The 27,542-nt window shown below is 36.8% G+C and overlaps 2 protein-coding genes across 2 annotated transcripts in view; both read right to left on the reverse strand.

The window, feature by feature from the left end:
- Positions 1-2,690: 2,690 nt before the first annotated feature.
- On the reverse strand, positions 2,691-5,035 carry LOC144976565 (uncharacterized). The gene is made up of 3 exons (XM_078920859.1): positions 4,876-5,035; positions 3,795-4,429; positions 2,691-3,362 (listed from the first exon to the last, which is right to left on the reverse strand). The coding sequence occupies exons 1-3, from the start codon at positions 5,033-5,035 to the stop codon at positions 2,691-2,693; spliced, it is 1,467 nt and encodes a 488-aa protein (XP_078776985.1).
- A 112-nt stretch (positions 5,036-5,147) lies between these two features.
- The window catches only part of LOC144977418 (zinc finger protein 236-like), a 49,285-nt gene continuing 26,890 nt past the window's right edge, over positions 5,148-27,542 (reverse strand). Inside the window, exons 20-35 of the mRNA XM_078922608.1 lie at positions 27,183-27,295; positions 25,728-26,164; positions 24,390-24,571; positions 22,132-22,330; positions 21,613-21,786; positions 20,873-21,024; positions 20,287-20,472; positions 19,372-19,479; positions 18,090-18,297; positions 16,108-16,283; positions 14,241-14,558; positions 13,655-13,771; positions 12,152-12,298; positions 10,819-10,968; positions 9,325-9,493; positions 5,148-7,724 (exon numbers count right to left, since the gene is read on the reverse strand). Coding sequence (XP_078778734.1) covers positions 7,234-7,724; positions 9,325-9,493; positions 10,819-10,968; positions 12,152-12,298; positions 13,655-13,771; positions 14,241-14,558; positions 16,108-16,283; positions 18,090-18,297; positions 19,372-19,479; positions 20,287-20,472; positions 20,873-21,024; positions 21,613-21,786; positions 22,132-22,330; positions 24,390-24,571; positions 25,728-26,164; positions 27,183-27,295 — 3,327 coding nt within the window. The 3' untranslated portion in view covers positions 5,148-7,233. The remainder of the gene's footprint in view (positions 7,725-9,324; positions 9,494-10,818; positions 10,969-12,151; positions 12,299-13,654; positions 13,772-14,240; positions 14,559-16,107; positions 16,284-18,089; positions 18,298-19,371; positions 19,480-20,286; positions 20,473-20,872; positions 21,025-21,612; positions 21,787-22,131; positions 22,331-24,389; positions 24,572-25,727; positions 26,165-27,182; positions 27,296-27,542) is intronic.

Raw genomic sequence — 27,542 nt, forward strand, 5'->3', positions numbered from 1 at the left:
TTGTAATATCGCCTGACAGGCGTCATGTCTCGTCCTACATGTTATGTGTTGCTGTTGGCCAGGGACCCCTTGTAAAGCGCTTTGAGCACGTTTAGTGGATATTGCGCTATACTATATAAAAGCTCAAGTTTTCTTTTTGTTCTTTTTTTCCCTTGGGAATGTGGTCAACACGTAATCATGGACATTCGTGACCCATCATTTCAAATCAGTATTCAGATTGAACCCCATGCCATCAAGTGATATTAATAATTAATGTAAAACTTATGGGATATGTCTGATTTTAGTTTATGCCACTTTGCTTGATTTTTAGGGGTTTTAGTTTTACAGCACTTGCAACAATTTTGGGTCGTTTTTATTGTTTGTTTTGTTTGTTTTTAAGGGTTTTACGGTGCTTACAACACATTAAGGTTATATCAGCGCCAGTAAAAAGGAAGAAAATGGGATAGCCAAATTCTAGAATTACAATTAAAGCACCTCGCCCCAACCCCCTTCCCATGAAATAAAATTATTCCTTAAAATAAATATTGCTCTTTACCTCGTATCTATCATCCATGCTAATACACAGCCATTTATTTCAAATACATATGACATATTATGTCAATAATAACTAAGAAATACTGCAGTGCCCTCCGTACTAAAGTCACAACAAGATCTTGACAGCCCAAGACCGTGACCAATGGAAACAATTAACAACATGGATGGAGAGAGCAGCTATACTTATCGACCATGACTGAATCACACAATTCTCAGCAAGCATCATTCGGACTGCGAAGCCTACTACTACTACTACTACTACTATTACTACTACTGCTACCGCTACTGCTACTACTACTACTACTACTACTACTATTACTACTACTACTACTACTACTACTACTACTACTATTATGTAAAAAGTCATGGCTACGGCTCAATCATTCAGTAATGAACAAAAATGAATTTAACAGCTTCCAAAAATAATAAAACTATCAAAACACAAAACGTTTCAGTCTTAGAACCCTTCTTCAGCCGGTAGGTAACAAAAACAATAATACAGCAGCACTTCAACACTAGACAGCCATTGTGCCAATATTTCTCTTCCATTCTGTCTCAATTTTCAGAGATGTATTCATGTTTTTACAGTTTTTTGCTATTGGCTAAATAAGAGTTTGAGCATGAAGCATTCATTCCAAATTCGATATTTGGTTCTTTTTCAAAGCTTTTATATTCGATTTTGTTCTTTTTTCATCTTCCACAGCTTCTAACAGCTTGGTATCACCAAGACTTTCATTCATGGATCGTTAATCCTATTTTCACCTCTGGGGTGCAAACGCACCCCAATGCTATGTTTTTTGGCTCTAAATCTACAATTTTTGACCTATAAACCTGAAATTTTGTGACTTTTCCTAAATTGACCCCTTAAATCACCTCCCCAAATTTTACACCTCTCACGTGCATCGTTTACTCACACCAGAAGACCTCCCATGGAATTTGAGATTTTACGCTTTTGGGGTGCAATTGCACCCCTAATAAACAAAGAGAAAATAACGAGAAACCTCCTATTTCATCCTTTGGGGTGCATATGCACCCCATGTATTTGTCTATAGTAGAATAGCAACTGGCCATATAAATTACCATTTTCTGGTGTAGATTATTATAAATAAGATACTTTTTGATATGTACTCAAGGTTGCCCACACCTAATTGGCAGAATAACCAAAATATAGGCCTCTGACCATGGCTAAATATGGATTTCTTCTTATCGTCACAAGTTATGCATTACTAATTGTAATTTATGTGATTTTCAATAAAGAAGGCCCACATTTTTTATAAACTGCCTGTATATATTTGTGTTAGATTGTATGTAATGTTCTTATACTGCGTGAGTTTGAATCCATTATATATATATATATACACATGTATAGTGTGTGGGTTTGTAGTCTAGTGGTAGTGGTAGACGCTACGACTCGTGATCGGAAGGTCAGGGGTTCGAATCCCGCTCTGGCGGTGCAAAGTTGACTCCTTGGGAAATGGTCTTTACACACATTTTCCACACCCCACTCATGTGTAAAACCAAGTACACTGGCCGGTCCTTGTCCTCACCAAAATTGTATCGCGCCTAACAGGCTGCTTGTCTCGTCTTATGTTGTGTGTTGCTGTTGGTCTGGGACCCCTTGTAAAGCGCTTTGAGCACCTCGGTGGATATCGTGCTATATAAAAGCTCTATTTTATTTAGTCATATATGAGTTTGTCAATTATATTTTTTTATGCTGCTAATGCACACCATATGTAATTTCCAAGATGATAAGTGAGTAGGTACAGCATGTTTGTATTGTTAGATATATAGTCATTTGTCAGTGTTCCACTGTGTTTTCACAATTTTGAAATAGAATGAAGGACAATATTTTTGACTAGCAATAGGCAATCAATCGTTTTATTTGGAAATCGAAAAACAAACAAATTAGTGGGTTTAATTATTGAATTTCATTGAAAACTTTCAAACTAAAAACAAAAAGGTTCAAACATGTACCTACAGTACACTCAATTCTATACAGTAGAACAAATCAAAATAAAACATCAATCATTGTATTTCCAATTTCTTGTCATCTATCGCTGTCAGCACAATACCATATGACATGTACTCATACTTATTGTTAAAATTTTCCTCACCATCTCAATCTTGCTATCGACCTATACTTACACTGTACAAATCTATTCTGCACAATGGTCACACACTTTGTAGCTTTTACTGTGGTCTTTGCAAGCAAATGCCTTACATTTTGAACAAGTTTCCCTTATTTTTCTGTCCTTCTTCCTCGGACACATTTCACATCTTCCTTGGCTTGATGCTTTCCTCTTTCTCTGTCCTTCAATCTCAGGTCTTGTTGCTGATTCTCTTTCATCATTGAGATTCCATTCCATCTTTATTATTTCATATGATAATTTCACCCGTCTTGTTGTTTTCGACATTGTCATTCTTCTTGTCAAATGTTCAAAAAGAAGTTCCTTTGCTAACAGTTCGTTGAAATGGCCCCTGTCATTGTATGATTTGGTGTCTTCTGGATGAACAGTCTTGTATAAAATATGGGCTGCCACAGCTGCTGTATCCAGCAAGTTGTAAAACTGGACCATGGGCCATCTTCTTGATTTCCTTTTACAAGAAAAACTGTGGCACATGTAGTCAAATGTGTCGACTCCTCCTTTGGTTTTATTATAATATCTCACCATCACTGGCTTCTTTTTCGTTCCTTGGTCGATGTCAGGAGAATGATGCATCGTACTCAGTACAACAACATGTTTCTTGTGGTTAGATTTGTGTGCCACAATGCTTGCACCATCTTTGAATAGGAAGGCACTGTCAAATTTCTCAAGTTCTTTTCCTGTCTGAAACGATGATGGTAGAAATGACTTATTTCTCCTGACTGTCCCCACTATTGACAAACCTCTTCTAGACAAGTGCTCTGCTAATTCTAAATCAGTAAAAAAAATTGTCACATGTAACGTTCCTGCCAGTTTTATGGTAAGGATCTACCAGTTCCTTTACAGTCTCCCTCCCAAGGTTTGTTTTCCTTTCTCCATGTTTACCCAGGTACGGTATCATTTGGAGAGGGTAAGCTGTTTTGCTGTCACATATGTGAAAGAGTTTCATCCCATACTTATCTGGCTTGCTCGGTAAGTATTGCAAGAATGGGCACCGTCCTCTCCACGGAACAAGCTGTTCATCTATAGTTACGCAGTCTGAGGGAATGTATGAAAGTTGCAAATTCTTGTTGATTTTGTTCATGAGATCCCTAATTGGTGAAAATATATCCTAACTCGCCTGATAGCATGTGTCCTTTTATCATCAAAGCGCAAGTTGATGCAGAGTTTTACAAATCGTTTCATGCTCATTGTGCATATTGCAACATTGTCTGCCGAAGCTCCTCTCCATATCTTTGCCACTGCTAGAAGACCAAGCTTTCTCGCACCCAAATGAATAAAAAGGCCTAGCAATGCTGTCATTTCTATAACATCTACATTCTTCCACTGCACACCTTCATTTCTTGTTCCTTCTAAGTTTGTCATCTTCACAATATCACTAATTATTTGTGCAGTGAAAATCATCTTAAAGGCTGACACAATTGAATCTATCTTTGCCGGATGTCTTACGTTGGACTTGGGAGGCCTAAAAACATTTCTTGTAGGTGTTCTCCCAACCTGGGACACCGGTACCTTACTCCACATAATATCCCCCTTTTTGCTCAAAACTACATTGCTAGATGCTGGCAATGATACAGAATTACCCAAATGAGTTTCATCACTGTCTTCCTCTTCTTCGTCAACTTCTATTTCTGGGTCTGATTGGTTCAGGATCTCGGGATATTCCTCCCCGTCGCTCCTTTCATCGGATGAGTGTGCATTGTCATCAGCTTCAAGTTCATCATCATCTGGAGTCCAATTGATATCTGGATCTGATGAAAATTGGTGAAATGTATATTATTAGTATTGCTTTTATATTGATCCTTCTCCTCATCATATCCTTTACCCCTTAACGACAAGATTAGGTTTCACCAGAACCAAACTCTAATCTAAGAACATGTGTCAGTTTTGAACTGACTGTTGCAGATTTCACCTAGAGATTAGTTGTGGTGCTGCTCGAGACGCATCACAGTTACATATCTCTAGATGAAAACTGCACACGGTAGAATCGTGATTTAAATGCAATTAAGCCTGACAATCGAAACCTTCAATCATTATTCACACCATTCAGGACATCTATGACATCATCATAATAATAAATCAAGGGAATTTTGAAATAAAATGCAGGATTGATACACTGAAAATTGTACTTCCTCTCGTTATAAAGTAAAATCTGCTATAGTGTCAATGAAAATAAGCACACAAAAAACCAACTCACCATCTCTGCTTTCTCCCATATCATCCAGTAATTCATCCATATCACCACCAACATCAGATGAAGAACTTGGTTGTTGGGCAACAGGCTGAAGCTCAGTGTATACCAATTCCTCTTGTTCATTGTCGAAGCGCTCAAACAGATTAGTCCTAGAACTTGCCATTTATCTTTATAATCATAAACATGCCCTGCAAGAATAGATAACACATTTCAAGGTTTTAATAAATCTATTAGATCTGGATACAAGCATTTGCAATTTAAAAGATGATGATGATATATGTATTATAAATTATAAAGCATGGATACTAAAGTTTTCCAACAGTTTTTATATGTTTTGACAGAATTGCAATTAATGGTATCAATATGTATTATAAATTATAAAGCATGTGTATACTAATGATTTTCAACAGTTTTTATAGTATAGGGTTTGACAGCATTACAAATAACAATGGTGAGTGACAAAACAATGTAGATCTAGATTATAGCTTTACATTTTTGGGATCTTCATATTTACAGGAATCAGTTAAAGCTTACATTTTGATAAGATCTAGATTTTGTAAAGTATATTAAGTGGTAAAACAAAGCTTAGAATCATACTTTAAAAATGGTATTTACTTACCTAATCAGGATGTTGTTAGATTGAAAGTCAGGTCAGCCTTGTGTTTTGAATGGTGTTAAGAGAAAAGGAGGAATCCAGGAACAGGAAGTGGTGAATAATTCTAATAAGTTGCCAGATAATTTTTGAATATGTTGCCGAATAAGTTGGTGGAGTTTTGTCTCTATTCAGTAATAAGTCAAAATAGTATAAAATGTATAGAAACTAGTGATGTAAAGATGGGGTGCATTTGCACCCCAAAGAGTAAAACAGGAGGTTTCTCTAATTTGCTACTAAAATATTAGGGGGTGCAGTTGCACCCCACAGGATGAAAATCGGAATATTCCTGATTTTTTCTATGTGCCTGTTAGGGGGTGCATCTGCACCCCAAAAGCATAAAATAGGATGCGTTTTCAAGGGGTGAAAATAGGGTTAATTAATCAATTAATGCCCTTTTTAACCAAATGCAAAACTATAAACATTTGCAAATAAAAACAATAACAAATTCTCGTTAATTCTTATTGTAAAATATGGATATGGATATATGCATTGACGCGTACAAAAATAGCTGGTTTTTCAGGTAGTAACAAAAATAATTTGTTAAAAATCAAATCAAATGCCTTATTGTGTTCTCTGCCATGCTTAATATTCAATCATTAAGATGAGATAAGATAAGATATACTTTATTGATCCTGAATGGAAATTATCAAAAATGTTTGTTGATGATTAAAACAAATTTTGTGAATTTTTAAAGTAACATTTTTTAAAAATGTTATAAGATGATTCACAACTTTACAATACGTTTGGTTGTTTGTAAGGGTTTTACGGCACTTGCAACACATTTAGGTCAAATCAGCGCCGGTAAAAAGGCAGAAAATGGGTTAGTAGAAAGTTCTAGAATCACAATTAAAGCACCCAAGAAAAGTTAAGACAATGGGGAATTCGTTCAAATAGGAAACAGATGTAAATTCCAAGAGCACACTATCAGTGTACTTAGTTTTGAGATCACATAAATGTCTCATCCAGATACAAGCACAGGTCCCCACTAAGTGGAATACACTCAAATGGTTACACATCATTTATATGTAAAACAAAAAATAGTACAGTGCATAACAGAGAGATGATTTACAAGACAAAAAATATCAACTCCCAAAACCATAACTATACATTTGACTGTTTTCCTCCCAGTCAAGGACTCCAGCCAGGGCTGGATAAAGTGGATAGAAGACACAGTAAGTGCCTCCCTGCCCACAATGGGAGGCCAGGAACCCCACCAAGAACTTGACAATATCAAATAAAGTCTAACTTGAAAGACTCGTCATTAAAAGTAGAAACCGTCAACTCCACAAAAGAGTGGCAAGAATTCTAATTTTAGGGCTAGTATCACCCCCCCACTCAAGGATGCATCACGTTTATAGAACTTTTTTTTTAAAATAGTCCTTCAGAGCCATTAGGCCTATGGAGTCGGGAGTTAATCCCTTTTTCTATAGCGTAAAACGGACAATAGCAATTACTTGCTAGGCTTTGGATAAGTCTTCAGTCTATCACAAAGAACTTTCTGCCAGACCTAAGAGACCCAGCTACCCAATCACGGCTGGGTGGACAAGGATGGGGGGGGGTTAGAAAAAAACCTCAACTTCTTCCTGGATCGATCTTGGTCCCTTTGTTTGTGAAGCGATTGCTCTACTTTTCCATGGGAAAAATTGAGTCCTACCTGGGTTATTTCAGGATCTGAGATTTTCCAAGGTTTCTTAAAATTCATGTTTCTAATGTCCAAACAAATGGACCACGTGCTCCAAGTCCATATCCCCCACCACCTCCCCCATCCCAGGCTGTCCTCCATCCAAATCGGAATCCCCCGACTGATGATGTGGCGGGTGGTGGTGGTGGTGGGACGACGAAGAATTCGACACAACCACCCCTACTCCGCCCACCACTCTTTGAACCGATCCAGGCACCGTCTGTTGGTTCGAAACCGGGTCAGCTCCCGAGACAATTTCGGAGCCGTCTTCAGCAGTCGTGACGACCGATGAGGATGCAACATCTCCACCTCTTCCAGCTATATTCATGGAGTTGACCATATCCAAATGATGTGCCCGTTTGACGTGGGTTTTCAAGTTACCGCTCTGCACGAAGGAAGCCGAACAATACGGACAGATGTGCGGTTTCTCTCCTCTGTGTTTGCGAAGATGGACTTCCAATGCGTTCTTCTGGTTGAAGGCTTTCTCACACACTGTACAGGCAAATGGACGTTCACCTGAAAAAAAAATAATAATAATAATAATAAAAGCTTGTTTTGTTATTTCATTCTTTTTTATTATCTTTCATTATATTTTAATATTTCTTATTTATCACTCACATCAGTGCTAGGAGTTAACTCACTCAACCCTCGAGATTTTTGTTACTTTTCAAAATTAGAAAAAAATGTATTAAAAATGAGCATGTACATAGATAGTTTTATTCAACTACCATTAACATGTAAAAACTAAAATCATTAGCTTTGATACTCCGCCTATAATTTGTCTCAGAGAAATGTAATAAATAGGTATGGGGTAAAAGTAACCCGGGTAAACTACGGATATAGTCAGTGTTAGGGTTGAGTGAGTTAAGACCGACGTATGTCTTAATGTCAAATTCCTGTGCCTACAATACACAAATTAGCACTTACAGAAATCACTTGTGTTCAGTAGAATTAAAGAGAAAAAAAAATTACGAATTAAAATTGAATTAAAGAAAAAAAATCCGCTCATCCAAGCATCAGAACACGATGTTGTCTGAACATTCCACCCCCCCCCCCCCCCCCCCCCCCCCCCCAAATGATAAAAACAATGTCTCTGTGTTGCTATTTGATAACCGGGATTCAAATCCAGCTTTAGGTATTTTGACCTAGATTTGTAACCCCAATTTACTTGCCTTCTAACCAGAAGGTTCAGGTTTCGCGTCCCGCTCTGAGCAACACATAGTCGATTCCTTGGAAAAGGCTCTTTACCCACATTCTCTCATAGTATTTACTCAGGTGTAAAATAAGTACCTGACTGTTAACAGCATTGTCTATTGCCTGAAAAATTGTAATATTGCCTGGCAGGCATCATGTCTTGTCCTACATGTAAAGTGTTGCTGTTGGTTAGTGGCCTCTTGTAAAGGGCTTTGAACACGTTAAATGGATTTTGCGCCATATACACTTCTTTTAATATAGATGTATGTTGCGTACAAATAAAAAATATGAAGACGGATGATAAAGCAAGACAAAGAAAAAAAATATTTCTAAGCGTTATTCTGTCGATGACTGGGTAGGAAAGTGCCAGAAGACAACAGAGAATAAAAATTTCGCCGCGGTGATGGGGGCTCGAATCCGCAACCTTACTGGTACGACAACTCTGCCTGGTCAGGGAGATCATGACTCTACTGTATGAGCTATCCACGACCCCCAAAAAAGTCGCTTCTAACCCTAGTCTGATTAGAGCCTTCTCTTCCTGACTTCTTGAGGTCACTGGTTCAATCAAACAAAAACTGCAAAGTTAGTTTGCCCGCATTTCAGCTTAACAGCCAATATTCTCAACACAAACATGTAACATAGAAACGATTGATTAACCCTCTCCTTACCAACTATAGGAAAATCGTCACATTCGTTACGATACAACCAACATTTTTCATATTCAAATTTCTTTTGTACATCATAAAATTTAAAGAACATGAACAGTGTGTTGTAGATCTTGTTTTACTGAAGAAATTATTTATCACAAGAACTTACTGCTATTGTGTTTGAGTGATAAAAAAAAAATTTTTTGTTTGTATTAGTTTGGGGTGAAGTTTTGTTGGAAAATCCTGAAAATGGCTGGGAAGGAGAGGGTTAATACCTGTATGAATCCTCATGTGTCTGTCGACCTGACTGGGCTTCTGGAATGCTTTGAAGCAGACGTTGCATTTGTGAGGCGTGGCCTTGGGCTTTTTCACCAGGGCCCCTGGTTCGTGGGTCCGCACGTGGTCCCGAAGATGGGCTGCTCTCTTGAAACCACGGTAACAGATCTGAAAAATGAATGAAAATACAAATACAATCCATATTTATTATTATATTTTTTAAATAGGGTTGGGGATCAACGATATACAACAAGTAACTTGCAAACCTTTCTTAAATTAAAGGTAATTTCATTGTCCATTGATTCAAATAGTTTTTGTTAGAATATCTGATGGGGGGTGGGGGGAATAATCATGCTAGGATGACATAGGTGCTTTCCTTGACATCCGCGTTGGAAATATAAATAGCCAAATTGATTGTTAATGTGAGATTAGGATGAAGAATGAAAGAAAACATCGCTCTTGAATCATTCTCAACAACATCTAACACGTTGAAATTAAATCAAATTAATATAATTGATGCTAATTAAAAGGGTCATTAGATCAGTTGGTCTGGGATTTTAAATAATAAGAAACATTGCTCTTGAATAAAGCCTTCATAAATTGTAAAAAAAAAAATTAATTAAATAGTTGGTGAAAGAACACCGTTGTCTCCCCAGCTCTGCCAGGGGTCCTAACAGTTCAGTCTGATGCAGACCTGTGATACCAGGCCAAAAATGCTCTCATGATATTGCATACGGGGAGGTTTGGAGATATGGTGGGTGCTTTCTTCTCCCTCACCACAATCACACACGTCTGTTTCTTCTCAGTTCATTTTAGCCATACGTTCAATTTTGACAAAATCAATATTCACCGAGTGAACTCCATCATTTCCCTTGTGCGTCGAACACAATAATATTTTTATATCACCTTCCTGCCATTTTTTGTTTGTTTGTTTGTTTGTTTTTAAGGGTTTTACGGCACACATTAAGGTTATATCAGCGCTAGTAAAAAGGAAGAAAATGGGATAGTAAAAAGTTCGAGAATTACAATTAAAGCACCCAAGAAAAGGTAAGACAAAGGGGAATTGGTTCAAATAAGAAACGTGTAGATTCCAAGAGCGCACTATCAAAGTACTTAGTTTGAGATCACCTAAAAGTCTCATCCAGACACAAGCACTCAAATGTTTTACAAATCGTATATAATATAAAGAAAACATAATACAATGCATAACAGACAGATGATTTACAAGGAAAAAATTATCATCTCCCAAAACTAACTATACATTTGACTGTTTCCCTCTCAACTAGAGTATCCGGCCAGGGCCAGGACAAAACCAAGTAATCTCATTCCAAGACAAAGACAAGAGAGTGAGTTGGAGGACAGATATAAGGGGATAGAAGACACAGTAAGTGCCTCCTTGCCCACTATGGTAGGCCAGGAACCCCACCAAGATTGCCATTTTTTTAAAAAGTTGCTTCACACATGCAGATTAAAACAAAAACAGAAAAGCTCACCCCACAAATGTGTTGCCTTTCAGAGCCTGCCATGTCAGACATGTTGTTGACCACGTCCCCAGTTGGGATCAAGGCATTGGTGTCCACTTCTCCATCGTCCTCGTCCTCATCCAGGGGATGGCCCTGGTTGTCTATACTAGAATTGGGGTCCTGAAACGAAAACAATGAAACACAGTCTCTATATAGAATTAAATTGACGTCAATCGGGTCTTTGTTATTGATTTTTTCCCATCCATGTTTATGAGTAATTCTCACTTAACTGTATTATCCAGACTATAAAAGTTCATGGTTACACATAGTTTTTGTTATACTTCCAGATGGCAAAGTTGTGAGCTTCTTAACCAAGCGCATAATATCTATAGATCAACAAACAAACCAATTATTAATTATTCTTGTAACATCAGAGCTTCATGAAAACAAAAATGGCAATTAGTAGAACTTATGCACCATAGAGCCAAAAACAATCTCCCTGTAAACACAACTTCATGCGCATCTATTTATTTATATTTTATATACCATCCATCTGTTTTGTTTTTTAATATCATATTTTAAATTGTTTATAGATAGTTCGAAGTTGACGTCACTCAGGTCTTTGTTATAGTTTTTTGCCATCCACATTTATGAGTAATTCTCACTAAACTGTATTATCCAGACTATAAAAGTTCATGGTTACACAGAGTTTTGTGTGTTGGTCCGTTATACTTCCGGCTGGATGGCAATGTTGTGAGCTTCTTAGCCAAGCGCATACTATCTATAGATAGTTCGAAGATGACGTCACTCAGGCCTTTGTTATTGTTTTTTGCCATCCACATTTATGAGTAATTCTCACTAAACTGTATTATCCAGACTATAAAAGTTCATGGTTACACAGAGTTTTGTGTGTTGGTCCGTTATACTTCTGGCTGGATGGCAATGTTGTGAGCTTCTTAGCCAAGCGCATACTATCTATAGATCAACAAACAATCCAGTCATTCATTATTCTTGTAACGTCGAAGCTTCATGAAGACAAGATGGCAATTAGTAGTACTGTGTACTTATGCACCATAAAGACAGAAAAAATCTCCCTGAAAACATAACTTAATGCGCCTTTATTAATATATTTTTAAAATATCATCCATCTGTTTTTGTTTTTTTTAAATATATTTTTAATTATTTACAGTGATAAAGGGGAAACCCGAAACATTACCAATATAATCTCCTACTCACCAACTGTTGTGTGATGGTGACAATCTGCCCGTGTCCACCATCATAGTTTTACATGTTTAATATTTTATTCTGATAAAGGGGAAACCCGAAACATTACCAATAGACTCCAGTATAATCTCCTACTCACCAATTGTTGTGTGATGGTGACAATCTGCCCGTGTCCACCGTCGTGGTATTTGTGGTCCTCGTCGTCCACCACTTCTCCCAACTTGATCAGGTTCAACTCCTGGCCGGGCCCGCCTGGCAACACATTCAAGGCCTGGACCATCACTCTCTGTCAGTGACAAGCAATAGTAGAGAGAGACAAGTCAGTGGCAAGTCAGATAAAGGAATCAATTTGTTTTTGTTTTTAGAAACTATTTCCAGTCTTGTGGTATGACACTCGCTTTCAGTTCGAAAGGTCCTGGGTTTGAGTCTCGCTCGGCGCATAGTTGAGTCCTCAGAAAAGGCTCTATACTCACAATCTCTCACTGTACTCAGGTGTAAAATGAGTACCTGGCTGTTAACAGCATTGTCTATGTCGGGGGAAAAAATCAGGCGTCATGTCTTGTTCTACATGTTACGTGTTGCTGTTGGTCAGGGACCCCTTGTAAAGCGCTTTGAGCATGTTAAGTGGATATTGCGCTATATAAAAGCTCAATTTTTTTACATATTTTAAAAAGAAACTCTGGTAGAGCTAATGCAGAAAGTCTTCAGAGAGTATAAAAAAAAAAAAAAAACAACCCTCGACCATCTTATATTTCAGTCTTAAAATTCTTACACTCTACGGGAGCTAGGCCACATCTAGGTCATGACTCTAAAAATAGAATGTCATATAAAACTACAAGATTGCAAGCAGTCTTGTTCTATGGGAACCACCTGAGCGAACCAGAAGCAGGGGCAGGCAGAATAAAACCTACATTGACTGTCTGCTAGATGACACAGGAATGGACAACACCCGGGAGCTGCGTACGCTTATGGGAGGACAGGACAGAATGGCGAAGACTTGTGGCTCATGTTGGGTGCCCCAAGGGGCGGCCTAAGTAAGTAAGTAAATAAAACTACAAATTTAATCCTTCAAGTTCAAGTTCCAGTTCAACTCCTTAAGATGCAAAAGAATAAATACTGGATAACGAAAACGTTGCTGCTTGAAGCTCAAGGAAAAAAAATAACAATAGGAAATGAAATGGAAGCTTGAATTTGTAAAACGAAAACAGATGAAGGGAAAGATGTGAGAATGGTGTAGTTTAGGTCTCTCATTTGTTCTTAAGTGTTTTTTTTTTATTCATCATGTTTTGCTGATAAAGGGGAAACCCGAAACGTCCACACATTCTGTCTTTGTTTAATAATTTGAAGCTTCCATCTCATTTCCTATTGTAATTTAAGATGCAAATGGCACACGGTGCCCATCAAGTCAAGCCGCAAGAGCAGGTGACTAAAATAGTTATCATCAAAGACCAGTGACCTTTGTGCCCTCCATGGGAGGTCAACAGGCCTTACCCAAGAGGGTAGCAAGAAATTGCTATTGTCCGTTTCACGCTATAGAAACTGGGATAAACTCAGGCTCCATGAGCCTAATGGCTTTGAAGGACAACTACAAATCTACTATCTAACCCCGTGATACCATACTAAAACTCTATTTCCTCCGTACCTGACCATCATGAGTAACAAAAGTGGTCCCTTCCATATCCTGTTCCCCTGTCTTTTCTTCTTGGTGATGATCAGCCTGTATCCCCCTGACAATTACATTGTGGTTGACAGCATCCGGCTGAGAGGGAAAACAAAGACAGAGATAACATTATGTCAGCATTTCATTCCATCTTTCACAATTCTTATCAATTCTATTTCTTTTCATTTTAAATCATTGTCATTCCTCTTAATTCTTCATCTTAAAATTATCATTCCTCTTTCTCTTTTTCTTCTTTCTTCTTCTTCTTCTTCTTCTTCTTCTTCTTCTTCTTCTTCTTCTTCTTCTTCTTCTTCTTCTTCTTCTTCTTCTTCTTATTATTATTATTATTATTATTATTATTATTATTATTATTATTATTATTATCATTATTATTATTATTATTATTATTATTATTCAACTATGGATGATCCGTAAAAGTAGGTAGGTGGGATATCCAAAATAAAAAAATTATAAAACAGCAAATTCATTTTTAAAAAGGAAAACAAATATTTTAAGGTAAATTAATTTTTAAAATGATATCTTTAAAATAAAATAAAAAATCACTCACAAGATTGATTGTCTGTAAAAGGGAGTGTTCCGCACCACTTCCCATGACCGCGTCATTGCTGGAAATGCTATGCTGGTTCATCTGGCGACCGGAGATGAGGGAATCGGACAACGACATGGAGTTGGCCATGAGTCCTTCATGGCTCATCATGGTCCCGTCGGCCATCTGCACAGCGGCCCCGGTCACCTGGATGTAGTTGTCATGGGAAGAGGTAGCCCCCTGGCCGATGAGCGAGTCGGTGACACCAGTGGACACTCCGCCTCTCCGGATGCTTTGCTGGCTGAGTAGGGAATCGGACACCCTATGGGTGACTATGGTCTGCAGGTGAAGGAAGTAAAAAAAATAAAGGTGTTGATTACACCATTAGAAAAAAAACTATGAACTCAGAGACCATTAAAAATACTCACCAAAATATTTTTTAAAACAAACAACAAACAAATCAAATGTTTATTTTAGGCTGTTGGCCAATAAATAGTCTTAAAATCTCTCTGAACAAATTATTCTAACTATTATAATAATAAAGGGATAACATGCTTTTAGTAATCGTAGTAAATAGGAAGGATAAAAAAAAAAAGAACAAAAATGAAAAAGTCGGGATTTTGAATGTTTCTACTTGAAACATCATATGGGACCCCACAAGCTCAGTTGGTCGAGCACTCGCTTCACACACAAAAGGACCGAGATCGATCCTCGATGAAGTCCAGATTTATTTTCTTAATCCCCCCCCCCCCCCCCCCCCCCCCTCTCCAACAATGATGATTGGGTAAGTGGTTCTGTTAGATTTGGTGGAAAGTTATTTGCAATAGACTAGTGTTCTATGTAAAGCAAATAATGAGAAAGACAAGGCTGAAAATATACAAGAGCAATGTTTTAAGTGTACTGCTTTATGGAAGTGAAAGCTGGAAAATGACATCCTCCTTAATACAGAAACTAGAAGCCTTTCAGAACAAGTGTTTAAAAAGAATTTTTTATTTATTTTGGCCTACAAAAATAAAAACTGTGGATCTATTAAAGAAAGCTGATTGCACTAGCATTGAAAGCCAAATAAAAAGAAGAAGATGGCGTTGGCTGGGTCATGTGGCCAGAATGGAAAAAGGGTCACTTCCCAAGACAGCCTTGTACTGGACAGCAGATGGGAAGAGAAAGCCGGAAAGACCCAAAGAAACCTGGCGAAGGACCATGGAGAAAGAATTAAGGAAGCAGGCCTGTCCTGGAATACAGCCACCGCAAAAGCAGCCGATCTCAAAAAATGGAGATGTAGGTGTATGCCCTATGTGCCTCAAGGCTCGAAGAGTATTAAGTAAGTAAGTAAGTAAGTGTTCTATGTAGAGGGTAGCAAGAAATTGCTATTGTCTATTTCACGTTATAGAAAAAAAAAAAAAATAAATAAACTTGAGCTTTTATATAACGCAATATCCACAAACGTGCTCAAAGTGCTTCAAAAGGGGTCCCTGGCCAACAGCAACATTTAACATGTAGAACGGGATGTGACGCCTGTTAGACAATATTGCAATTTTTTCCCCGACAGAGACAACACTATTAACGGCCAGGTACTCATTTTACACCTGAGAAAAGTGAGAGAATGTTAGCAGAGAGCATTTTCCAAGGACTGAACTATGTGGCGAGCAAGGCTCGAATCCAGGACCTTCCGATCCAAAAGCGAGTGTCATACCACAAGACCACATAGCCGTTTATAGAAAGATTCGATGGAATGACAAGGGAATGATAATTTCGCAAAAATTAGCATAAAAGTATAAAATAGCAAGAGACTGAAAAGGAGGAAATTCCCTGTTTCCAAAATCGCAGATTTTCGCAGATCTGCGTAAAAACCATCGGCACTATCAAATATTAAAGAGACAAAACTTACAGGGGCAGATTGTTGTGTAACTTCAATCTTTGGCACGACAACAGTCTCGTGGGCATTCTGGGAGGTGCCAGCGTTGAGGGATTGGACGAATAAGGCTTGTTGGTTTCTCATCTGACTTATCAAGGCTTCAGAGGCTGGGATGGGCTGGCCAATCAGACCTTCTCCATTTGGACCACCTACAAAAAAAGGAAATGTTTTCAAAGTGTCTGTTAATAAAATGCCTCTGAGAAAATCTAAAAGTTTGTGTCGCTCAAATGCCAATGAGAAAATCTAAAAGTTTGTGTCACTCAAATGCGTATGAGAACATCTAAAAGTTTGTGTCACTCAAATGCCTATGAGAAAATCTAAAAGTTTGTGTCACTCAAATGTATGAGAACATCTAAAAGTTTGTGTCACTCAAATGCCTATGAGAAAATCTAAAAGTTTGTGTCACTCAAATATATGAGAACATCTAAAAGTTTGTGTCACTCAAATGCCTATGAGAAAATCTAAAAGTTTGCGTCACTCAAATGTATGAGAACATCTAAAAGTTTGTGTCACTCAAATGCCTATGAGAAAATCTAAAAGTTTGTGTCACTCAAACAAATGCCTATGAAAAATTCTTTAAAGGTTTTATAGTTTAAAACACTCAGGAATCAAAATATTAGAGAATACATGTAAACAAATCTAATTCTGTTTTTTTTTTCGTTCAAAAGACACTTCTCTCCAATTTGGTAGCAAATTTTTGCAATAGGTTGAACATCCAATCAAAGAAAGCTGGATTTTTTGTATTCTCTTGCATTTTTCTTTCTTCTGACTGGCAGTGTATGGTGTTTATCTTTTAAGATTTTTATCTGGCACTGGTTCTTATTTCCAAATTTATTTTTTTCTATTTTCTTTTTTCACTGGAGCCTTTTTGTAATTTATTTTTTCTGATTCCGATTGTGCTCGTTTCCTTTTTTTTTTTCTTTTAATTTTTTTTTTTTTTTTTTCTGCTCTGGAGTTTATCTTCAAATTCTTTTTTCTTTTCTTTTTCTCCAGCACTGTTGTCTATTTGCAAACCTTTCACCACTTATTTAATGCTGACCAAAGTCAAGGTGAATCTCTACCGTAAACAATATATTAAAGTCATTTGGTATTAAACAAAACAGCCCATATGAAGTAACCAGCATTTTTTTTTAAAATAGAAAAGGCATGAAAAATGTGTGGCTGGCTGAGAAAACCCGGAAAGATGCGCAAATTTCATAATTTCATAAATTGAGTTATGTATGCAGTGGTGTAGACCTTATCACTTTAAATTTTCTTTCTATGTCTATTAGTTATGAATTTCTTTCTGTAATAAAATTTGTTGCTATTGAAAACACTTTATCTTTGTTTGTTTGTTTGTTTTTAAGGGTTTTACGGCGCTTGCAACACATTCAGGTTATATCAGCGCCAGTAAAAAGGAAGAAAATGGGATAGTAAAAAGTTATAGAATTACAATTAAAGCACCCAAGAAAAAGTAAGACATAGGGGAACTAGGAACAAATAGGGATCAGATGTAGATTCCAAGAGCATACCACCAATGTATTTAGTTTGAGATCACCTATAAGTCTCATCCGGACACAAGCACAAAATCCAACAAAGAGGAATACACTCAAATGCTTACATTATACATTGAAAATAACAAATATAATAATACATAAGAGAGAGATGATTTACAAGGGAAAAAACATCATCTCCCAAAACAATAACTATGTATTTGACTGTTTCCCTCCTAGCTAGGACTCCGGCCAGGGCCAGGACAAAACCAAGTAATCTCATTCCAAGACAAAGACAGAAAGCATGTTGGAAAACAGTTATAAGGGGATAGAAGACACAGTATGTACCCCCCTGCCCACTATGGGAGGTCAGGAATCCCACCCAGCACTTTATCTTTGATTTGGGCTTATATCTCAAATCGAAGCTTGCCGCATCTTCCCGGGTTTTCTCAGCCAGTCTCACAAATGATCAATTTTATTCACCGTCGCCTGTAGGTATAACTTGTTGATGATGACTCATCAAGCCAGTCTCTGACGGATTGCTGCCTGCTGCAGATGACTGAATGTTGGAGAGGTCAGAGGTCGACTGAGCCATTTCAGTAGTCTGGATGTTGGGCTGGAGGGCATTGGAGTTGATGGTGACAAAACCGTTTTGCTGCAGTTGTTGAAGGAGAGAGGCGTCTATATGAACCTGAAAAGTAAAAGGAATAAAAAACATGCAATGGTTAGGCATAGCACTTATCTAAATTTCATAATAGTACAATAGAAGAATCATTTAACCCCTAGTAGCACCATTAAAAAATTTTATTTTAAATAGCAGATCTAAAAACAACTTTTTTTTTTCAGCAATTTTATACAAATTTGGTCCTTTTAAAATTGGTTTTTATACAATTTGACTTTCTTTTTTTCTTTGGCAAAACAAAAAAAAAACAAAAAAACTGGCAAACAATCAAGATATAAACCGATTGTACATGTGTTGTAAATCAAGAGACCAAAACAGATAGACGATATTATTTCTAAATAAATTCCTTTACATGCAAAGCCGAGTATTAAAAAATTTTTTGACAAATATTCGCAGGTTTGAGAGCCTATTCAAGCAACGCAATTTTAATGTTGTGATGAGTCTAATTTTATTTATATCAAATAAATCTAATTTGAAAATTTACAATTCATTGCGGGCAATTTTTCTATTTTCAATGGAAAAATCTGTGCCAATAATATCTTATCAGTGTCAGCAGTTTGGACAGTTTTTTTAAAAAGCTGGTTTTAGGATTGAGCGGAGGTTAAAAAAAAACAGAGAAAATATTAAAACTAGTTCCTTCCATAGTTTTTCAAAATATATAAATATTGACGTCTTTTGTATTGAAATATATTTTTTTGGGAGCTTTTATATAGCGCAATATCCACTGGACAACAGCAACACTTAACATGTAGGACGGGACATATTACAATTTTTTCGGACAGAGACAACGCTTTTTATGGCCAGGTACTCATTTTACACCTGAGTACAGTGAGAGAATGTGAGTAAAGAGTCTTTTCCAAGGACTCAACTATGCGCCGAGCGAGGCTCGAACCCAGGACCTTCCGATCCGAAAGCGAGTGTCATACCACAAGACCACACAGCCGCACAAATGATACTTTATCATTCTGTTGTCACAGCTTCATATATTGATAGTAAATCTGTACAAATAGAAAGTGTTAACAGGAACTTAACTAAAGTGTTTACAAACCCTCTAACACTGTACGAACAGTCGTCAATACTCACTGCCTGTTGTAAGACGGTGGAATCTAACCCTAGGATTGCTGTTAAGTTCTGACTCAGCTGGCCCAAGGAACCGGTTAGGTGGAAAGAACCATCCAGACCTTGTATGACCTGAAATACAGACGTCATATGCATGGAAATAATATATATATATATATATATATATATATATATATATATATATATTATATTATATATATATAATATATATATATATATATATTAATATATATAATAATATTAATATAATAATATAATAATTAATAATAATAATAATAATAATAATAATAAATAATAATAATAATAATAATAATAATAATAATAATAATAATAATATATAATAATAATAATAATAATAATAATAATAATAATAATAATAATAATAATAATAATAATAATAATAAATAATAATAATAATAATAATAATAATAATAATAATAAATAATAATAATAATAATAATAATAAAATAAAATAATAATAATTAATAATAAATAATAATAATAATAATAATAATAATAATAATAAATAATAATAATAAAATAATAATAATAATAATAATAATAATAAATAATAATAATAATAATAATAATAATAATAATAATAATAATAATAATAATAATAATAATAATAAATAATAATAATAATAATAATAATAATAATAATAATAATAATAATAATAATAATAATAATAATAATAATAATAATAATAATAATAATAATAATAATAATAATAATAATAATAATAATAATAATAATAATAATAATAACAATAACAATAGGACCTTTAGTTGTAAATACAATTCCTTATCCAGGCAGCCAGTTCGTTCCCATAGACCACAAAACCGAATGTATATTAAAAGGTGGCTATTTCTAAAACAGAAAAAATCTAAATCATATATATTTTTTTTCCCACCAACCTGTGGTAGGCCAGCCGTGACATCGACCGTCGATCCATCGGCCGTGGCCAGTTGGACAGGCATGACGGCCGTGGCCTGATTCTGTAACATGGAGGAGTCCACGTTGATGACCTGGTGAGTGCCTAGAGTCTGGTCCGATGTCGCGCCGACCACCTGGCTGGCTAAAGACTGGTCCATACTCAACACCTGTGGTAGTGAAAAATGTATGAAAGGGGTGAGAGAAAAGGTATGGTATTCTTCAGTAATCATCATCATCATTATCATCATCTGTCATGGCCATCATCATCATCATCATCATCATCATCATCATCATCATCATCATCATTTATGTCATTACAATCTTCATCACCATTAATAATATCATCACAATTATCATTATCATCACTGTTATTTTCATCAGTAATTGGTATCATCATCATCATCATCATCATCATCATTAATGTCATTACCATCTTCATCATCATTAATATCATCGCCATCTTCATCATCATCAAATTTTTTTTAGATATTATTTCAATATCCCTTATCAACTGGTGCTGGATATATTTCAAAAACTCTACCTACAGCCAATCATTTCACTACTTACCTGTGGCCCAGCACCCTGCGCGCCACTATTCGTCAAGATCAGCATCTGGGGCTGCATGGCATTGTCTTGGGACACAGCCACAACCGTGGCTTGTTGTTGCTGTAGAGGAGTGTTCTGTGCTTTGGGCGGTTTCTTTTTGATAGTTGATTCCACTGAAAAGGTCATATTAATGGGGGGGGGGGGGGGGGGGGGGAAGGGGAGAAGAGGTTTGTTAAAAAGAAAATTTGACTTCCAACCCTGATAATTGAACATAGTTTTCGAGGATAAAAAAAAAAAAAAACTTGAGCTTTTATAAAGCGCAATATCCACTAAATGTGATCAAAGCGCTTTACAAAGGATCTCTGACCAACAGCAACACGTAACATAGCAAGTCACCGCGCCCTCGCTCACTTTGCGGCACTGCACTGTGGCTGAAGCCTGGATTTTTTCAGTCTTCCCATGGAATATACCTTAAAGGCAAATTTCCCCTATGGGATAAAGAATGGTAACAACAAGAGATGAAGTGAGTAGGAAAGTGCTAGAAGACAATAGAGAATAAAAAATGTTTGCGGCGGTGATGGGGGTTTGAACCCGCGACCTTACTGGTACGACAACTCCGCCTGGCCGGTGAGAGCGTGACTCTACCATATGAGCTATCCACGATCCCAAAAAAGATCGTCTCTAACTCAGGTCATTATTAGATTAATCAATAATGGGAATTTTTTTTTTTTTTAATTTGTTTTTATAATGTTAAAGCTGACCTGTTTTATAATGAGTTGCCATGTGGGACTTCCGATGGCCAGACGTTCTGAATCGCTGATCGCACATTGTACACTTGAAAGGCTTGGCACCCGTGTGCAATCTCATATGGACCTTGAGGCTTCCTTTGGTGGAGAACATGGAGCTGCACACGTGGCAGATGAAACTTTTTTCCACTAATTGAATAAACCGAGAAAACAAAATTAATTCATAAATAGATTTCGTAATTCAAAAAAAAAAAAAAAATTTAATAATTACAACTCCCTTTTCAACCGCTTCAGGCACTTACGTTTTTTTTCCCTGAGCAAAGATTATTAACACCCAATTTGCTCACTTGGACAACATGGGTGATTCCTGTTAACATCAGACATCTTGTTTTATGAATTATCTATAATAGTCCTTCATGGAATGCCTAGGCGACGATATCTTATGATGTTGTGGCGGAAGGGCATTAACTATATATTTTTCTACATTAAATACAATAAATTGAGTTTAGGTAAAATAGAGAGCCGTGAACTCACGAGCTTCGTGCGTCTTCGTGTGAGAGTCTAATGTTGACTTGACGGTGAAGGACCTCAGGCACGTCTGACATACGAATGGTTTCTCCCCCGTATGGGTTCGTATGTGTCTTTGGAGGTCACTGGGCTTCTTGAAGCTCTTGGGACATTGAGGACACATGTTGGCAAAACGGCCACGCCGAACGGTCTGGTTCTGGATATCCTGTGGGAGGAAAATACGACAAAGGAAATGGATGATGACAGTTGCTTGATTTTTTATTTGGGGGGGGGGGGACAAAGTAAGAGTTGTGAGATTGTTTTATTTACACCTGAAAAAAAAGGAAAAATTAAATTTTTAAAAATAAATAAAAACTTGGGCATTAATATAGCGCAATTTCCACGAAATGTGCTCAAAGCGCTTTACAAGGGATTCCTAGCCAACAGAAACATTTAACATATAGGATGGAGAGAAAGATAAAGGGAGTAAATGTGACGCATATATAAGGGAACAACACAAAACAAACGACGTTTCGGCCTTTGGCCTTTTTCAAGTAAACCTGTTTTATATATATATATATATATATATATATATATATATATATATATATATATATATATATATATATATATTAGATTGTCATAATATAGGATGAGACACGATGCCTGTTGGGCAATATTGAAATTAAATTTTTCAAAACAAAAATCTCACAGTGTGTTACTTTCTACTGCAAAATGAGAAATTAAACTAATAAAGGATATAACAAATAACCTCAGGAACTGCTAACTCACATTCAGATATCATTTGTAGAATTCAATGTTAAACATGGCCATCCTCAAACTCCTGTTTGTTTATTTGTTTTTAAGAATTCCTCGTTTTTATGGGTTTTAAGGTCGGACTTGTGATACTTTTAGGTCATTTCAGTGCCAAAGTAAGAAGATGAGAAAAAAATATAAATCTATATTTACAATTAAAGCACCCGAGAAAAGGTAAGACAAAGGGGACTGGTTCAAATAGGGAACAAATTAATATAGATTCCATGAATAAACACTCAATATGTTTTCTTTTTTTTAAAAGAACATTTAAAAGTCTCATCCAGACACAAGCACAGGATCCCGCCAAGATCCCACTCAAATGCTTACAAAACATGATATGTAAAATTTAACAAAAATCAGCAATACATGACAGAGAGATGATTTACAAGGAAATAAATATCTCCAAAAACAGTTTTTCAGAGTCTATTCCAGGTACTCATTTTACACCTGAGTAAGGTGAGAGAATCTTAGTAAAGAGTCTTTTCCAAGGACGCATCTATGTGCCAAGCGAGGCTCGAACTCGTTTCCCTCTCAGCCAAGGAATCTGTCACGGTCAGGACAAATCAAGTAATCTCATTCCAAGACAAAGGCAAAAAGCAGCTCGGAAAACAGATAAACATGTATAGAAGACACACCAAATAACCTCCTGGGAAGTCAAGATCGGAAAAGCCCACCCAGAAACTCCTGTTTCAGATAAGGCATAGCATTTCATCTTTCTGTCATATTGAATACCTTTGTTTTTTGTTTTTGTTTTTAAGGGTTTTACAGCACTTGGAACACATTTAGGTCATATCAGCACCAGTAAAAAGGGAGAATATGGGATAGTAAAAATTTCTAGAATTACAATTGAAGCACCCAAGAAAAGGTAAGACAAAGGGGAATGGTACAAAAAGGGAATTGGTGTAGATTCCAAGAGCACACTGTCAAAATACTTAGTTTGAGATCACCTAAAAGTCTCATCCGGACACGAGCACAGGTCCCCACTAAGAGAAATACACTCAAATGCTTACATTATAAATTCAAAACAGCATACATAACAGGGAGATGATTTACAAGGAAAAAAATATCATCTCCCAAAACAATAAGTAGACATTTTACTGTTTCTTTCTCATCCAGGGTATCCAGCCAGGGCCAGGACAAATCCAAGTAATCTCATTCAAAGACAAAGACAGAAAGCAAGTTGGAAAACAGATATAGAGGGATAGAAGACACAGAAAGTACCTCCCGGCCCACTATGGGAGGTCAGGAACCCCATCCAGACTGTCAGGACAAATCAAGTACAAATCAAGTAATCTCATTCCAAGACAAAGGCAAAAAGCAGCTCGGAAAACAGATAAACATGTATAGAAGATACAGCAAATAACCTCCTGCCCACCATGGGAAGTCAAGATCGGAAAAACCCACCCAGAAACTCCTGTTTCAGATAAGGCCTATTATTCCATCTCATCTTACTGTTCATTTATGAATACCTTTGGCATGCTGATTCGATCCTTTTCTGAGGCAGACTCCATGAGAATCCTCTCCGAGATGCTGACTTGTTCATCGGTGGCCTCTGACGCTGGGTTGGACCTCCTTCGTACTCGCCTGGGTTCCAGATTCTCATCGTTGCCGTTCTCCACAATTTCGTGTTTGGAACTGGTAAAGTCCAGGGCTGGAAAACAATGGAAGAGATAGATACAGACAGTAATTATCAACATAAACCCAGAGCTGCCAACATGAAATGTCAAAAATTTGTAGTTTCCAAGCGGGAAAACATGAAAAGGTCACAATAAATAGCATTTCAAATCAATTATTTGCCCTCAGCATAATCAAAACATGCTCCAAAGTCCTAAATACAGTTTCTAAGGAACCAAACTCTCCTTTTCAACAAGATTTACGTATTCAAAAACGTCTATGCAGTACTGTAGCTTGAGCCAAAAATTAGTATTTCTATGAATTTTTCACAGCACTAGGCAGGTCTGCATAAACCTCTATCAAGTCTAATTTCTCTATACCAAACTCTTTTTTTTTTTAATACATACATATTCTAAGCCACATGGTAAAGGAGTATGCCAAAAAAAAAGAAATAATTAATTAAGAAAAACAAAACAAACAAATAAAAGAGTACATCAATCTATTGAGACACAAAGCCAAGGACAGGACAAATAATTTAGATGACAGAAGAGGTCAAAAGGTTATGGACTGCTGAAGAATCCACTAGACCAGGAGGTCAAGCATTTCCTTTGCCCTATGGGGAATTTCACCCACCCCCAAAGCGTATGATTATAAATGGTCCTTCCCTATGGGTAATTCCACCCACCCCCCAAATCATATGATTATAAATGGTCCTTCCCTATGGGTAATTCCACCCACCCCCCAAATCATATGATTATAAATGGTCCTTCCCTATGGGTAATTCCACCCACCCCCCAAATCATATGATTATAACTGGTCCTTCCCTATGGGTAATTCCACCCACCCCCCAAAGCATATGATTATAAATGGCCCCTACAAATATTGATAATTAACCGTAATGGCCAATGGGGTGGGCGGTTCCACGATATGGTGGCCTTTGCTTTTTTTTTTTTTTAAAGTACCGAGTTCGACTACCCGCCTCGCTGTGTGGCCTTGAGCAAGTCACCTCGCCTTAGCTCACTTTGCAGTACTTCACTGCGGATGATGCCTGGGTTATTCCAGTCTTCCATTGGAATAGACTCTAAGGACAAATTTCGCCTTGGGAATGAATAAAGGGAATTTTATGAAATTAATTTTATTTTTATTTATTCTATTTATAGGTTACAACAACACAAGGCCATTTTTTTTTTTACCTTTACACTCCTTGATATGTTTTCTCAGCTGCAGGGCAGTGTGGAACTGTAGGTGACACATAGCACAGGCGTACAGACGCAGTGTGTGCGTGACAGAATGGCGTTTTAACAACGCGGCTGACATGAATGTGTCAGGACAATGCGCGCATTGGAACGACCTGATCTCCCCTCGGTGCATCCGTAGATGTTGCGTCAGGTGATTGGCCCGCTTGAATATCTTATTGCACACGTGACACCTCAGACCCCGCTTGCTGCCCGTGCTGTGATTATTGTTGATGATGTTTGTCGTGTTGCTGTTGTTGTTAATGATGATGTTGTTGCTGCCTGCTGAGATTGCTGTGCTGGAAGATGCCGGGGGAAGACTGCTTTTGTTTCTCAGTGCACCTTGGTCGGCCATGCTATCATCTCCCATCTCATGACTCTCTTCTTGTATGGTGCTGGTAAAATAAAAAAAGAAAACAAAAACAAAAATTGTTTAACTCTCTCCTTACCGGCCATTTTCAGTATTTTCCAAAAAATGGCAGGCTTGTCCAACAGAAAAATGGATGTTTTAAATTCAAACAATCTCTCTACAAAACAACGTTATGCTCATTGTGATGTAGAAAATAAATCTGAATAATAAAAAAATGTATATTGTGTCGTAACAACAAATGTGACGATTTTGTTTAGGTGGTAAGGAGAGGGTTAAGCGCTTATCAATTCACAACAGTTTAAAATTTATTTGTGAATATTAAAACAACAGGGTTATCTCTTTGTCCATTAAAGGTCAGATTTTTGCCAGATGTTTATACACATATCAATTCAAGTGATAGCTTCTTGTGGTATGACACTCGTTTTCAGATTGGAAGATCCTGGGTTCTAGCCTCACTCGGCACATAGCTGAGTCCTTGGAAAAGACTCTTTCCTAAGATTCTCTCACATTTCTCAGGTGTAAAATGAGTACCTGGGCGTTAACAGCGTTGTCTCTGTCGGTAAAACTGCATTATTGCCTAACAGTCTCATTCTTTATGTTATATGTTGCTGTTGGTCAGGTACCTTTGTAAAGCGCTTTGAGCACGTTTAGTGGATATTGCACTATATAAAAACTCAATTATTTTTTTATATATCCTAAATAGGGAATGCATTTAATATTCAGTTATTTTCCTAAAAACTGTTTAGTCTCCTTTAATAAATGCAGGTAAGGCCTTTGCTTCTCACCAAAAAGTACCAAGTTGATCACCCGCCGCTGCACTGAGTGGCCTTGATCAAGTCACCTCACCTTAGTTCAATTTGCGGCGCTGCACTGCGGCTGACGCCTGGGTTATTCCAGTCTTCCATTGGAATAGACCCTAGAGACAAATTTCCCCTATGGGATGAGATGGATAAAGGGAATTTTATTTTTTATTTTTATTTATTTATTTCGGCACAGCCTCATCTGCAAAATAAGGGAATTCCTACGTAAAAAACGAAACTTACATAACATTGCCATTTTCATGATACTGTTGCTGTATTTGCTGTTGCTGCTGCTGCTGCTGCTGTTGTTGTTGTGTAAAATCAACAACTGGGGATGCTGCCTGAATGGTCTGGGGCTGTGGTGGAATATCAAAGATATAATTCATCATTATCAGTTAACGTAAATATCTATTCTTTCATAGAAAAAAGAATTTCAATTTTTAAAAATTTTGTTTAATGTTTAAATCTAACTATCTATTAAATTGTAAGTTTTTTGGTATTTCTTTGGTATTAAAAACATTTTTTTGAAAGAATAAAATTTAGTTCCAACGAAATTTTAATGACTATGATAACGTGGGATCAAATTCATATCTTTAAAAGTTC

Source organism: Berghia stephanieae, chromosome 7 (assembly GCF_034508935.2).
Source record: "Berghia stephanieae isolate SIO BIC M18660-M18661 chromosome 7, UCSD_Bste_1.3, whole genome shotgun sequence".
Classification (NCBI taxonomy): Eukaryota; Metazoa; Mollusca; class Gastropoda; order Nudibranchia; family Aeolidiidae; genus Berghia; species Berghia stephanieae.

Excerpts from the sequence above, each read along its gene's own strand:
- LOC144976565 (XM_078920859.1), bottom strand. The coding sequence starts at position 5,035 with ATGGCAAGTTCTAGGACTAATCTGTTTGAGCGCTTCGACAATGAACAA. Across the intron at positions 4,430-4,875 it reads TATGGGAGAAAGCAGAGATG|ATCCAGATATCAATTGGACT; the intron begins GTGAGTTGGTTT and ends AATTTTCATCAG. Across the intron at positions 3,363-3,794 it reads GGACACATGCTATCAGGCGA|ACAGGAAAAGAACTTGAGAA; the intron begins GTTAGGATATAT and ends TCATCGTTTCAG.